This window comes from Colias philodice, chromosome 16, assembly GCF_061535455.1.
Source record: "Colias philodice isolate Cphi_HAF_F1 chromosome 16, ilColPhil1 Martin Lab GWU primary, whole genome shotgun sequence".
NCBI lineage: Eukaryota > Metazoa > Arthropoda > Insecta > Lepidoptera > Pieridae > Colias > Colias philodice.
Window position 1 is genome coordinate 6211289 of NC_143101.1, and position 16219 is coordinate 6227507.

General features: G+C 34.2%; 1 protein-coding gene across 1 annotated transcript; it reads right to left on the bottom strand.

The window, feature by feature from the left end:
- Nucleotides 1–86: 86 nt before the first annotated feature.
- Nucleotides 87–15857, bottom strand: vas (ATP-dependent RNA helicase vasa). Its single transcript, XM_089705115.1, has 14 exons — nt 15718–15857; nt 15366–15407; nt 15119–15233; nt 14440–14559; nt 10594–10856; nt 10168–10353; nt 9999–10085; nt 9721–9858; nt 9174–9350; nt 8372–8567; nt 7674–7871; nt 6428–6558; nt 5135–5260; nt 87–1606 (listed from the first exon to the last, which is right to left on the bottom strand). Exons 2-14 carry the CDS (start codon nt 15396–15398, stop codon nt 1547–1549), a joined length of 1830 nt encoding a protein of 609 aa, XP_089561241.1. The 5' UTR covers nt 15399–15407; nt 15718–15857; the 3' UTR covers nt 87–1546.
- Nucleotides 15858–16219: the final 362 nt, after the last annotated feature.

A 16219-nucleotide genomic window follows, 5' to 3' on the forward strand; every position in this document is an offset into this window, starting at 1 on the left:
AAACACACACATCCTCACAAACTTTCGCATTTATAATACTTAGTAGGATAGAAATTGGGTGGATCAAGCATAAAAAAAAAACAAAATTCATAATTCGTACTTTTATTAAAGTATTCTCTCAAAACAGAAAAATATCTTAAATCTATATCTTATCAATTATATATACTTGTGTCTTAGTCAATTATTGGTAATAACATGTACACATATTTTGTACTAACAGAAAAGGGACTGACTATTACATAGGTAATACCTGCCATTGAAGTGGCTTACCTATTTGACATTTTCAGGTAAATATGCATGTGTGAGTAACTTGATGTATTACTAGTTTATTTATTTTAAATTTTAATACAAAATATTTTTACGCGATTCTTTGTACATATGGTGAAAGATGAATAATGAAAAATATATCTTAGCAATATTATATGAGTGTGTTGGGTTTGTACGCTTATAAAGAAGTGTAATCACTATAAACTAGGTATATTCTTACTTTTATGATACTTATTATTATCAAGTTACGCGCACATGCGAAAAGACGAACTAAACATGCTATATTTTGTTTTAATTTTAATGCAGACACACTGGGGTCTTCTAAGTCAATCAAACTTTAGGCGTTTGACAAATCTACTTATAGTAATCATCACAGTCTATATTATATAAAACCTATGATTTTGTTTATATTTGTACATGTGTGGGTTGTATGGAAGAAATCGCTAACAAGCGAAAGTGTGGCCCATTGTACTCTAAGGATGTTAGGATAAGTTTATGTACGCTATTTAATGATAATCTAAATATATATTTTTTAAAACAGCTTTAAATCACTTATAGTTCGCTGCGGGACATTAAAAGCAGGTATTTTATTTGCGTGTCTATGAGATTCACGGCAACAAACACAATGATGACATTTTTGAAAATCAATAAATTCAAAATGAGCAATTTCAACACATCACAGATACAATAATCGCCATGCTCTGGTAATTTTAACAATAAGTTTTAATGCCTATAATGGAAACTTAAAATCACTCTTAACAAACTTAAAAAATAAACAAAAACGAGAAAAAAAAATGGTCTTCTATGCTAATAAGTACAACATATGGTGTGTATCACAATCGATGGACTTGTGCAGTTTGATGTTGGTGGTTAAAACTTAACGATTAGCTTATAACTAAGAATACTTGTCACAGTAGTTGCAGTCTTGAGTAATATCGAGTAGAATGTTCACTATTAGACAAATTTGTAGCTCAAGCACCACATTTGTAATGCACCACACGTTGCACAGATAAAATCACCGGATAGTGTATAGGTCGCGTCATGTAAAAAGAACGCTGACGGTTAAGCTGCGCATTGGCGATTTATTGGTCTATTTGGTGTTATGACGTGGTATAAGAATAACAAATATGTAGTTGCGAAGCCACGACTCGTGAGCCTACTTCAAAAATAAAATAAGCAGCAAATAATTCGTGCTAAACTCGATACATGCCAAAACACACCCCATCACTTTCATTCAGCGTTCTTTTTACATGATTCGCGTAATAACAATAACGCACCATTACCACTCCTCGTCTGGTTCCTGACCAGTCTCTACGGGCGCGCTCACGTTGTTGAAGTTCTGGAAACAATTATTACAAATAAATAAATAAATAATAAAAAATAAATATTACAGGACATTATTACACAAATCGACCTAGTCCCACAGTAAGCTCAATTAAGGCTTGTATTGTGGGTACTAGGAGACGATAAATATAATATTTAATAAATACATATATAGATAACACCCAGACCCAAGAACAAATAATTGAGTTCATCACACAAATATTTGCCCTGACCGGGGATCGAACCCGGGACCGTCGGCTCAGTAGGCAGTTACTTTACCACTGCGCCAACCGCGTCGTCTGAATGAATAAAGGTAATTATAAAATCAGAATTTTATAATCACCCTTAGGGTGCACTCACACACATCAGTCACCGTCAAGTCACCGATGACTGATCGGTGACGGTTTGTGTACGTATCCACAAACACCAGTCACCGTCATGTTGTCCGTCAGTCACGTCGCCGGTTTGACTGAATCATTGAACACATACATCAAGTTAGTGAGTGATTAGACGTGTGTCACGCTAGAGAACATGTAGCAACTGACGGTAGCACGACGCTGACTGAACTGAGACGTGACGGCACCGGGTGAGTGGGGATAAAAGTATGATACATGTATGGAAAGATTATTTGACGTGCCTGACCGGGGACGTCACTGATAGATTTCGTGCCGGCGACTGTCGTGTGGGAACAGAGTCATACTAGAACTATTGATACATATTTTTTTTTAATCCTGTCCGGTGACGTGCCGTGACGGTGACTGATGTGTGTGAGTGCACCCTAACTCATATCATTAATGCGACACGTGTGTTTTTATTGTGATTTTGATGTAAGTACGATTTTTGTGTCTGGAAATAGTTATGACGTAAAGTGCCTATATACAGTCTACTTCCCTGTTAATATTAAGTAGTAGTCTGGAAGAGATCGCTGCCTAGCGATAAGGCCGCCATTTGTACATACTTGCATCAATTTGTCTTTTTCTGTGTTTATTGTAAATCTTGTGTGTGTGCAATAAATAATTATCTATCTATCTACTTCTTACCGCGCCATTACTAATTCCTAAAGAATTTCTTTTTACTACGCTATGCTGGTGTAATCGCGGGCTGAAAGCGAATAAACATATATTTTTAAGCTATTGCATAGCTTCTATCGCAGGCCTTGAGCGCGGGGACCGAATCCAGAAATTCCGTAACGAATAAACCTCACGCTCCCCACTCCGACTGGCGCGGAGGTGTGGCTTGAAGGCATAGCATGCAATAGCTTTACCGCGGCAGTCCCCGAGTGCCACACGTTTTTTCAAACTAGGGATAATCTACAATTACCGATTAACGGCCGTTTTCAATAACCTATCTATCCATAATTCTAGTTACTACAGTTAGGCAAAACTATCCTTTTACGCTTACTTATTTTTCAATAACCTACCGACAGATAGCATTTCCTACCGAAGTTATCTATCTATCGCTGGGAGGACGGATAGTCTACTAGAGATAGGAACTCCCATACTAATCGATCTTACTTACATTTCATTAGAAGTTTTTTGTTACTCGCCGATAGGCGTAGCTAACTCTGGTAACGTCATTTGTTTATCTGTCAACATCGGCCGGTTACGCGGACAGATAGCCTTTCAAAAATAAGTAATTAAATAACTAGCTCTAAAATAATGGAATATTTTAGCAGTGATGATAGCGATATGGAATTATTTCAACCACAAGTTGTACGAGAAGCATCGTCTCATCTTTGGTCATTGGTGCCGCTTTATTAATAGTTGACTGTAAAAAAATAAATCTTTAAAAGTTTGAACGCATTTTGGAATGTGAAATATATCAGAAATGTAGATAGGTACTTACAGGATTCATTATAAATTCACTTTTCTATGATAATTACAAAACAAACATAAACAAACAATAAATGTAATTATTATTTGTTTTTAGAATTAAACATTTGCGCAGCAAGGAACTAAACGTTTCAAGAGGGTAGAAGCTATCGTTAGATAAACACAGATAGATAGCACTTATCCTTGTTTGTGAAACGCAAACTATGGATAGTTAAGATCTTACTGTTAACCGGGGATAGCGATCTATCTGTAATCGGAGATAGGTTATTGAAAACGGCCGTAAGACATAATCCACTAGTGTGAGTTCGCAAATATAACCGCCGTCATTCTTTCTAGTTCATGGACATGCCATGGTTTAGTCACGATATTTTTATTCATTGTATTGGTGATGTGTAAAATATGCAGATTAATTCAATAAACATAAACTCTTCTCATATATAATTCAATTATAATAACTATTTGCATAATGCATACTAATTTTAATATATAAAATAAATATACTGTATTATGTTTATTAAAAAGTCCTTCTAACTTTACCGATTAATTAAACATTAATTGACTCACGGCTAAAGCCTGTTAATCCTAAGCTCTATACGCTTTGTTGCATGTATTTGTATTGTGTGACATGCATTTTTTTTATTACTATTAGCAATTTCTAATTCTATATTAATTTTTTTCATTTAAAAATTTTAATTATAAATGACATGATTAATCACTACGTAAGTATATTGATAGATAATAAATTAACTGGGATTGCAGGTTTAAGTATATCGCTTCTAAGGACATGCAAAATACAAAGAAAGTATGCACTAGATAATTAAACAAAAATAAGTAATCCTTAAATAAAAATACATAAACGCAATCAAGAATCAAATCAAAATCAAGCATGCCATGATATATAATATATATAAAGCAAACATCCGATTTAAAAAGTATACATTGATAGTATGATTAAAAATTAGAAATTAAAGGGGAAAATAAATTTTGAATAGGAGTTTGCACATAATTTAAAACATATTTGTACCTCATTATCGGCCGTTGACCTCTATTGTTTGCATTGAAAACAAATAATACGTTAAAAAGTGATAACTTTGTAATAAAATGTATTATGTCGCCTACATATTATGACGACTTATAAGCGGATATAATATGAGATAATAATTTATCAGTTACATATTATTATTATTACTATATACATAGTATTCTTTAAATTTTATAGTTTGTACAATTTAATAATAGAAATCTGTTTGCAATTTGTTTGAATGATTCCAAATTGCGCTAATAATTTTTTGTTCATGTACACAGCATCACGTTGAAGTATGCTTCATACTAATCCCTTTTTCAAGTATCTCTAACCATTTGTTTAATTCGACATTAAGTATATGCTACAGAAGATCACAGATTGACATACATACTTATATAGATTTTATATTTATCATTACGTTTTCAAGTATTAATGCACTAGTGTTGGGTTGCCTGGTAGATATCGCTACCTAGCGATAAGGCCGCCCTTTGCTGTTTCTGTTGTCTTTGTTATATGTATTTATGAATTTTCAATGCAATAAAGTATAATAAATAAATAAATCACTGCATAGTGAAAAGGCCGCCCTTTGTGCTTTTGTTTATTGTAAATTGTTATTTTATGTACCTGGTTTATTGCACAATAAAGTGTTAAATAAACAAACAATAAATAAAATAAATAGTGTACTCACTCGGATATCGCTGCCGCCGTATTTATTGCTCTTGTAGGTGGCAGGTCCGCCGCCTTGCAGGAAGTCGGGCACCGGTTGTTCCGCTTGCCGCAGAATCTTCGATAGATCTGCTACTAGCGCCGCGTCCTGTGTGCACGCGAGTATTATTCAATTGATGAAGTGAACTTCTTTATTGGGGTTGGAAAAAAATTAGTGTAACATTTTTCCGTTACGCGCCATCTTGTTTCTATCCCTACCACGCGTGATTGACGTATTTTTGTAAAGTTGCATACAGTAAATTATTTTTTGAAAAATAAGGTCATAAAGAAGTTTGACTTCTTACGTGTGTACACTAGTACACGCACACATTTTTTATTTTTAAGCTATTGTAAAGCTTCTATCGCGGTCCTTGAGCGTGGGGACCGAATCCAGAAATTCCGTAACGAAAAACCTCACGCTCCCCACTCCGACGGGCGCGGAGGTGTGGCTTGAAGGCATAGCATGCAATAGCTTTACCGCGGCAGTCCCCGAGTGCCACACGTATTTTTTGACGTGACAACGTCTTATAATTCGATAGAGCCGGCTGCAAAACATGACTCGTGCGGCGTTACCTCGCTCTGAGGCGTTCCATGTAAGGCTTGAAGTGCAAGCGAGAGCGCGGAACGAGCGACAAAGAAGCACAATCGGACGTTGTCACGTTCTATAACTATCGTCAGTAAACCGACTTTACAGACAACCAATTTTTAATGCAATATTTACGATCGCCTTACACACAAGACATATCGTTGTCGAAACTAATATTATAAAGGGCAAGATAGATTAGTTTTTTTTTTTTTAAGTTCTTCACTTCTTTCATTATTAAATCATGTAGGTACAAAAAAATGTCGCTACAAAGCCTCATATTCATATTTCATTAACGATAATGAATTTTACTGGCAATACCATATAACAAAATACATTTTCCAAAGATACCTTATTCACTTGAGGCTACACAAAAATGTGTTTTGTTCTAAAATATATTTGTATGTACAAGAAATATGTTCACATTTCATTTTATATTCAATACATGTTGATTAATAATCTATCTGTAATTCTATTGACCTAATTACATATGTAAAGAATATAAATTTATAAAGAATAGAAAAAAATCGATCACGAGGCGGGACTCGAAACCGCATCCTTTCGCGCCATTCCGGGGCGGATGCCGTGATCGAATTTTTTTTTCTATTCTTTATAAATTTATATTTATAAAGCATTTGAATGCCATAAAACAATAAATGTCAATTTCAACATAATATGTAAAGAATAATTTACCTTTTCGTCATCAAAGAATGATACAGCCTTGCCGCGGTTCCCAACACGTCCCGTACGACCAATGCGATGCACGTACTCATCTATGCTTTTTGGTAGGTCATAGTTTACAACTATATCCACGTTCTTAATATCTGTTGGGGATAAACGGAAACTATTTAGGGCCAATTTTTCAATCCCTGGTTAAAACTTATCTGTCCAATAAAGTATTACAAGATAATATTAAAATGTCACCTGTAAACTGTCAATTGCGGGCAATAAGAATACATTTTGAAATGGTAGTTTACGTTATTCGACGAATAAGTTTAACCAGGGATTGAAAAATAATAATGAGACAAAGTGTGGTATTAACTATGTTCTTATTATATTCGTATTTCACATAGAAGTATTCGCATATTAGCAAATTTTTTTATGATAATTAGTACTTATCTGGTGTTTTACAAGTAAACATGGACTGGAAAAAGGGAACAAAACATTTGTCAATAATACTTTCAAGTAATCAAGATAATTTCAAAATCACCAGTGTTTTTCCCACATAAGTCTATGCAAAAAGCTGAGTTCTTCATAACATACTAGATTTCCGCCCGCGGCTTCGCCCGCGTTTTCAAAGGAAAACCCGCATAGTTCCCGTTCCCGTGGGATTTCCGGGATAAAACCTATCCTATGTGTTAATCCAAGTTACCCATAGATAGATGTGTGCTAAATTTCATTGTAATCGGTTCAGTAGTTTTTACGTGAAAGAGTAACAAACATCCATACATCCAAACAAACTTTCGCCTTTATAATAGTATTAAGATATTCTATCTCGACATATTTTCATTTGCCATCTATAAATTACTAGTGGTCCGCCCCGGCTTCGCCCGTGGTACATATTGAGTATTCTATGTCCTTCTCCTGGTTCTAAACTACCTCCCTGCCAATTTTCAGCTAAATCGGTTCAGCCGTTTTTGAGTTATAAGTGGAGTAACTAACACGACTTTCTTTTATATATATAGACTAGCTTTCCACCCGCAGCTTTGCCCGCGCAGTCAAAGAAAAACCCGCATAGTTCCGATTCCCGTGGGATTTTCGGGACAAAACCTATCCTATTTCCCGGGGTAAAAAGTAGCCTATGTCCTTTCTCGGGTATCAAAATATCTCTATACCAAATTTCATGCAAATTGGTTAAGTAGTTTAGACGTGATTGAGTAACAGACAGACAGACAGAGTTACTTTCGCCTTTATAATATTAGTAGGATTATAACTTTACCCAATCCCCTAGCAGCAACAGCGGTAGCCACCAATATACAATGGCGGCCGCTCTTAAAGTTGTACAGCGCTTCTTCCCGCTCCTTTTGCATGCGATCACCGTGGATCGATGACGTCAGCATCTGTTGTTCCGACATTAGTGACGCAATGAAGTCAGCCGTGCGTTTCGTTTCCACAAACACTAGTATACGCTTGCCATCTGAAAGTAACGTGTGGTTTTAATATATTGTTTACTAGCTTTTCGCCCGCGGCTTCGCCCGCTTTGTTAAAAACCTAATAAATTATATATTAAAACCTTCCTCCTGAATCACTCTATCTATTACAAAAAACCGCATCAAAATCCGTTGCGTAGTTTTAAATATTTAAGCTTACATAGGGACATAGGGACAGAAAAAGCGGCTTTGTTTTATACTATGTAGTGATTGTAAACTTCGTGAATAGGTAAGATTATTTAATGGAAAAATTTAAATTAAAATAGAGCGTGTGTGCCGAGAACACGTGTCAGAAGTGAAACTTTTTTTTTGGTAAGATTCAAAGATACCAAAATCGTCGCCTTACTCCATGACGTGACGTCATGACACGAATTTAACTCATATTGAAACAATTCTACGAGTCACACATTCAAATCTTCACACCTAAATCAAACTATCCATGTGTATACAGAAACCAATCCATACTACGATAAATGACTAATCTTACCATTATCTTCCACGAGTTTCTTGAGCATAGTCTGTTTCTCGTATTTAGCAACTTGATGGAATATCTGTTCGACATCTGTACTAGCACCGCCGACTACACCGACCGCCACGAACAGGTAATTGTTGAGGAAACGCCCCGCCAAGTGTTGTATGTCTTCCGGGAATGTCGCCGAGAACATGAGCGTTTGACGTTTATCCTGAAAATATATGTTACTATAAATATACAGGGTGACTGGTAAGACGTCAGACGCATTTTGACAGGAGCTTCTTCTCATGAAACTGAACAACTTTTGTTCTACAACTTTGCTGAATTCATAGAAAAAAATTTGGACTTTGTATGGAAATCGGTCAGCTGATTAGCGAAGTTTCCTTACAAAGTACAATATTTTTTTACGAATTCAGCAAAGTTGTAGAACAAAAGTTGTTCAGTTTCATGAGTAGAAGCTCCTGTCTAAATTCGTCTGTCGTCTTACCTTTCACCTAGTATACAAGACTAAATGGGCAAATTATGTGTATGTGATGCCTTTATTGAGATAAGATCAAACATAATAATACAATAGTATAATAGAATGTGATTACATATACAACTCATATTATTGTAAGTTGTTTATGTAAGTTGTGATTATTTTCATAAACATTTTAAAATGTTTGCCACACTATTTTGATATCAAGATAACTTAGAAGGTAGGAAAAGGATAAAAATATACATTTTTGCAACATAATAAATAATAATTAACATGACAATTTCTATATTTACGACATAACCAAATAATTTTCAAAAATATAACACAGCCTATACTCACGCTAGGCACCATAGTGGCATGATCCATCATTTTCTCCACGGACGGAATGAAACCCATATCGAGCATACGATCCGCTTCATCAAGCACCACGAAACGAACGCTCTCAAAGGAGATGCGGTTGCGATCGACAAAGTCGTGTAAACGGCCCGGCGTCGCTACTAGGATGTGACAGCCTTTCTGTTGTGACAAGAAATGGGGAAAAGGTTAAATTCATACCAAAAATTAAGCATACTGCATCTAATATATCGTTTATTAAATAATAATGTTTTTAATATTGAGGATTGACGACTTGATAAGTGATAACATAGTAGTTCATGACCTATGTATTAGAAGGTTTGGATAAGATACTACTGAAAAATAATAAAAAAGAACATGTGTTTTCAGTATAGAGCCTACAGTACAGCTAATTTTGTACATCAAATTTTTCCATATTAATATATAAAAATATTTAAACTTACACACACACACACACACATACACAGATTATAAAGATCGAATATAAATTTGACATCTCAAAGTCACGAAAAATAACCAAATAAATACTTACAGAGATTTGGTCACCTTGATGGCGGACTGCTGTACCACCATATGCGACGGCTACTTTTATAATGGACCCATACGAGAACTTTCTAGCTTCATTGAATATTTGCAGTGTAAGTTCTCTTGTTGGTGATACTATTATAACCTGCACAGACGAATAACAATTAGTTCATCATAATAAACTTTTAATGAAAATTGTTGTGTAAAGTTTTATAGAAAAATATACAACTCAGTATTAATTAAAGAGTTCAAAATAATATATTTAAATAATTCAGGTTTTATTACCTGTGGTTGAGCGCATCTGTCTTCTCCAACAACTAATTCACGATTATCTTGTAGCAATGTGTTAATAATGGGAAGCAGGAAAGCAGCCTGAAAAACAAAACATAAACGAATTATTTAAGTCTTCAAAAATTGAATCTTTCATTATATGAATATAAAATGTGTATATTACCGTTTTTCCAGACCCAGTTTGAGCACATCCCATCAAATCTCTGCCATCCATGATGATGGGAATGGCGTGCTTTTGAATCGGCGTCGGCTTTCTGTATCCCGACTTGAGGATATTGTCTAATACATATTTCCTCAAGTTGGCAGTCTCAAAGCTATCAATAGGCCTTGGAGGATTTTCGCCAGTTACCTATGTATCAAACAAGCACATTAATTTATGAATTGCAGTCATTTTTAGTATGCATAAAATGAATCAATCAAGGAAACGCAAAAAATAAAAATTTATTCAATATCAATCAACCGTAATGTCAATCGATCATAACACAAAGTATAGGAATACACATTGATATGATCTTTAAAATTGAAGGATGTTTCTTTTTATTTGAATTGGTGTTAAATACTTCAAATTTGTTTAGCAAGTTGACAGTACCTTAACGGCAATACAGTCGAACTTGTCAAAGTTGATGCCCGAGCTGATGGTACTGCCAAAGATCTCCTGCTCGTTCTCCGTTGGCTCCGGGGGCACGTAAGTCACGGGCGCTTTCTTCTCCTCGTCACCTTCGGGTGCTTCGTCCCCACTACCCCGGCCACCACCTCGGCCTCCGCCCCCGCGGCCTCTGCCCCGACCGCGCCCGCGCTCACCGCGTTCCTCGCGATCCCCTCTATCCCGATCGCCTCTATCGTTGTAATCGCCTATTTTACAAAAAAAAAAGCTTAATTCTATTATTTTATTGAAGGTTCGCTAAGAATTCTGTCAACATATACCTATGGCTGTTTGTATACATAATATGTTTTAGAATTGTACTTGTTACGAAAATTTATGTATTTTTTTGGTGTTGTTAAAGAATTGCTTCTATTTCTGTTTTAAATATTGAAAATTTGTTACTTAAATAACACTAAATTCATGTAGTTATGATTCTCTGAATGTCATCAAATATCACTTTGCAATCTAAAGTTGTAATTTGAACACAGATAATATTTCAATTCATTATTGTAAAGCAGCAAATGTTTACATGAAGATTTATTGTTAGCTGCCCTGTCTTTGCACGGGCACTTATTAAAAAGAATATTATGTACATACATTGTATAATTCTGATATATATGTATTGTATATTATATGTTCATTGAGTGACACACATTTGAAAATCACTACTACATAGTATAAAACAAAGTCTTTCTCTGTCCCTTTGTATGCTTAAATCTTTAAAACTACGCAACGGATTTTGATGCGGTGTGTTTTAATAGATAGAGTGATTCAAGAGGAAGGTTTTAGTATATAATTTATCATGTTTTAGACAAAGCGGGCGAAGCCGCGGGCGGAAAGCTAGTTTAAAATAAAAATTAACGAAGACAAGCGCGACGATTGACGCGTTCTGAACATGAATTGGTTAAACATAACACTATAGACATACTGTTATTATCTACTTGAATCAATAATTATATGTATAGGTAGTGAAAGTAATTTTTTTTTTAGTTAAAAGTTAATCCTGCCAGAAGGATTTTCATACAAGTAAAAAGACCAAAGCAGTAATTTTTTCCCATTAAAGCATACATGAAACAATGTACTTTCTATATATACAGGGTGTCCCAAAAAGTAGTGATGAACGGAAGCTGGGAGGTAGAGGACCTAAAGGGCTATCCGAATCACCCCCATGTATATTATGCGATTTTTCGTATTTTCGGAGTTATGACGTTTTTTTCAATTTTTCACCTATCGCCGAGTACGGTGATATTTTCACTCATGGTGACGTCAATTATTGCGGAAGGTGCTTGATTTTTTTTGTGTGCTAAGCTGAAAGATAGGCCAATTCAGTATGGTAACATTTACTATCGTTAGATCTTTGAATGGAATAAAAAAAAGAATTAAAATGCCAAGAAAGATAAAATTACCCAGTATGTTCTCCACTTCAAGGGCCCGTAAAAAAATAAAATCACATAAAAAAAGTTTTCCATTTGGCTTTTAAAAACTTGCTCTATCTATCAGGTAGCTACCCTGAAAATTTCATTTTATTATTCAGAAGGCTTCAATCGAAAAATTGAAATCTAAATGAGGTAAGTGCAAAAATTGAATTAACATGATGATTAATAAAAACAAATTAAAACCAATAACAAGGTGTTTAATTACCAGAAATTTTTAAAATGACCCCGCTATTGCTCAGTGCAAGTGCGACATCACCGTAAAAAGTTGTCTTTTAAATGTCTGAATGCCCTTTTATCATTTTTAATGGTTTCTTCTGCTACTATGAATTTCCAGGTTATTTCGTTCAAATTGTGGCAGTCTCTCGTCTTTGTAGTATCCCCACGGAAAAAAATCAATAGGGTTTATGTCCGGGGACCGTCGAGGCCAGGCTAAAGGGCAAAGATACCCTGAAAGATGGATTGGTCGTTGCAGCCTGCGCATGCGCTGGTGACGCCTGCCTTAAAGCCTGGCCTGCACGGTCCCTCGACCTAAACCCCATTGATTTGTTTCAATGGGGATACTAAAAAGACCTCGGCTACTTGAGAGAATGCTACAATTTGGACGAAATAACCCGGAAATTCATAGTAGCAGAAGAAACCATTAAAAATGATAAAAGGGCATTCAGACATTTAAAAGACAACTTTTTACGGTGATGTCGCACTTGCATTGAGCAACAGCGGGGTTATTTTAAAAATTTCTGGTAATTAAACACCTATTTATGGGTTTTAATTTGGTTTTAATGATCATCATGTTAATAAAATTTTTGCACTTACCACATTTAGATTTCAATTTTTCGATTGAAGCCTTCTGAATAATAAAATGAAATTTTTAGGGTAGCTACCTGATAGATAGAGCGAGTTTTTAAAAGCCAAATGGAAAACTTTTTTTATGTGATTTTATTTTTTTATGGGCCCTTGAAGTTGTGAACATACTGGGTAATTTTATCTTTCTTGGCATTTAATTCTTTTTTTATTCCATTCGAAGATCTAACGATAGTAAATGTTACCATACTGAATTGGCCTATCTTTCAGCTTACCACACAAAAAAAAATCAAGCATCTAGCGCAATAAGTCACGTCACCATAAATAAAAATCTCATCGTACTCAGCGATAGATGAAAAATTGAAAAAAATGTCATAACTCCGAAAATACGAAAAATCGCATAACATACATGGGGGTGATTCGGATAGCTCTCTAGGTCCTCTACCTCCCAGCTTCCGTTCATCACTACTTTTTGGGACACCCTGTATACAAATAATAATTGTAAAATGTAAATTGATGTTTCCTTTTTTATACAATAGAATGTAACAAAACGCAACCATATTTGGTAACAAAAAGTTGAACCTAAGACCTTTTTCTGTATTTGTTTATAAAAAAAGCTCTTTAAACAAAACATGTGCAGTGCCATAAATTCTAAACAAACTAAACACTCACTTAAGAGTAATTTATGGACCCTGTCATCTTAAAACACTTCAAAACACATTATAATTTTCTACATTACAATGAATGTTAATTTGAAACCATTTATATTGAAAGTGCTTCAAATATTACAATACAAAACACAAGGACTTTTTATACATAATTTTGTATTATTAGTTATAAAGTACAAGCATTTTGTTATGATAGAAATAAAACTAATACGTAAAACATTATAACAAGCATATAGGCAATGGCTAGAATTTTTTTAAGATATTGCTTGAGTAAGTACTTCTAGTAACTTATCAAAATAAGAAATATAATAAGTGCTCATTTAAATAAGTTATAAGTGCTAACTCTATAAAAAAAATTCTTATTTATAACGAAATCTCATTATAATTTAGAACAGTTCAGTAAAAGCGCACATATCGATTCACACTAAAGAGCTGTAAAGGTCTCTACTACCAAGAAAGGAGTCCATATTTAGACTGTATCTGCATTATTGTTTATGTTATCTTATCATGTTACAAAAGACTTGATTGAAATGTATGAGGTTGCAAAATCAACTTCATTATGTTCATGTGGTATTGCGGCACAGGCCATCTCTCCTCCTCTCTTTGTGCGTATAATAACTATGCATATTATATTATCATTGCACTCGCTATTTGCCTTGCATTTGCAATAAGAGGGTTGACTTAGATGCAAACCAAAGGGCAAGAATATGTAAAAGTGCTACATACAAAGTATAAAACAAAATCGCTTCCCACCGTCTACCCTTTAAATAATGCAACTGAGTCAAAATCTTTTTTTTTTTTTTTTAATATCTGAATATATAATTTTTTTATATTTTAAACAAAGCTGGTGAAGCCGCTGCTGGAAAGCTGGTTATACAAAGACTCACCATTGGATTCATAGTCTCCCCGTTCCCTGAAGCCCCCCCGACCTCCGCGTCCCCCGCGCCCTCTGCCGCCACCTCGGCCTCCACGGCCTCGTCGCTCACCGAACCCATTTTTGTCGAAATCTTTAAAAAATAATTAAAGTGAAACTTTTATTACATCGTCTCAAACTTTTTGGTCTGTGTAGCGCATGTCGCGTGACGGTCGGCTGCCGAGTAGGTATAAAGCAGTGTTCCGAACCGTATGATAATAATTATCGTACAAATACGATAATTTTGTGCCTAAGTTTCACTTTTACCGTGGTTTCATAAAACCACACAACATTTTTTTTTCTTATAGTACACATTTTACATGTACATAATGCTATAATATTGAGAGAGAAGCTAATTAATCATTTTTATTTAAAATATGAATTTGGGACTTTTTAATCCATAATATCTCAGCGATATGTTTTCTTGCAAATGTAGCGAAGAACAAACGCATAACTTTCAATATAAGCTTGTCATGTATTCATAAGAATAAAATAGTAAGCAAAGTACATAATTTAAATTAAAATAAACTGATATAACATAGTACAGTAACTAATAATTTATGTAGGTAATAAATTGATTATAATAAATTTGTTACCAAATATATATGTTATAACTTAAAATAATAAGATATTTTTAGTGTCTATGAATTTACCATTTACTTCATCTTCTATGAATGATGTAAAACCTCTTCCCTGCGATAAGCTGTGACCTTCGTCAACATCATCATAAGACTTTGTGTATTGTCTTGTTGGTGGCGGCGGCACAACCTAGTAAAATTTAGATAATGTGTTTATTTGCAAATAAAAATTTGTTAATATGACTTTAACTTGCACAAGTCCAATAAGATTTTTGATTTAATAACATAATATAAGTAAAATTAATGAATATGTATTACTTACAACATCACAAGCATCGTCCCATTCATCATCCATGATCTGAAACTAAAACAAATTGTTAAAGATTAAAAATTGGAGGTAGGAAGGTCCTTTGTGCACATTCAACATTTTACTCTACCCACAAATTTGAAATTATTCTAATTATTAAGCTTTACCTATTTAATTTTAAAAATAGCATATGAACACATATGTATGGTAACCAATAAAATATATTTTTGCATTATTTTATCAGAATTACAAATTGTTTAATGGTAGGTAGGTACCGGCTTTGGAAGCCACACGTGCGGAAGACAAAAAAATCATTTTGAATAGGTTCAATCCTATCAATCATGCCGTAACATTGTTCTATCCTTACCTTAAATTTGAAATTATTTGCCTAAAACTAAAAAAAACTGCAACAATTTCCTGAGAAAAGGAGAATGGCGACGATAAGTAAAATTACTGCTTTTTGGCAGTTGGCGCGAGCGTTGCAAATGAAATTGTGGACAAAGAGCAAAGACATGACACTTTGTTATTGTTTTTTTTGTAAACTATAGTTGTATCAAATACAAGTCTTTTGGACATTAAGCTATTATTCATTATTATTTTATAAATAGCATTATTTTAAATTTTATCATAAAAATATTATTTATTATTAACATTTACATTGCTTGATTTTACGTGCTTTATTTTAAATTCAAACTACAAACTAAAGATACATACTATTCGAATCAATCTTCCGATAGAATTACATTAATAAATACATAAATAAAACCTAAAGCAGTTACTTTTAAGATAACATTTATTTTTAAAGTTATAAAATACAATAATTTTAATTTATCAATTAAAAAACGACAGTCTACAATATCGATTTATCG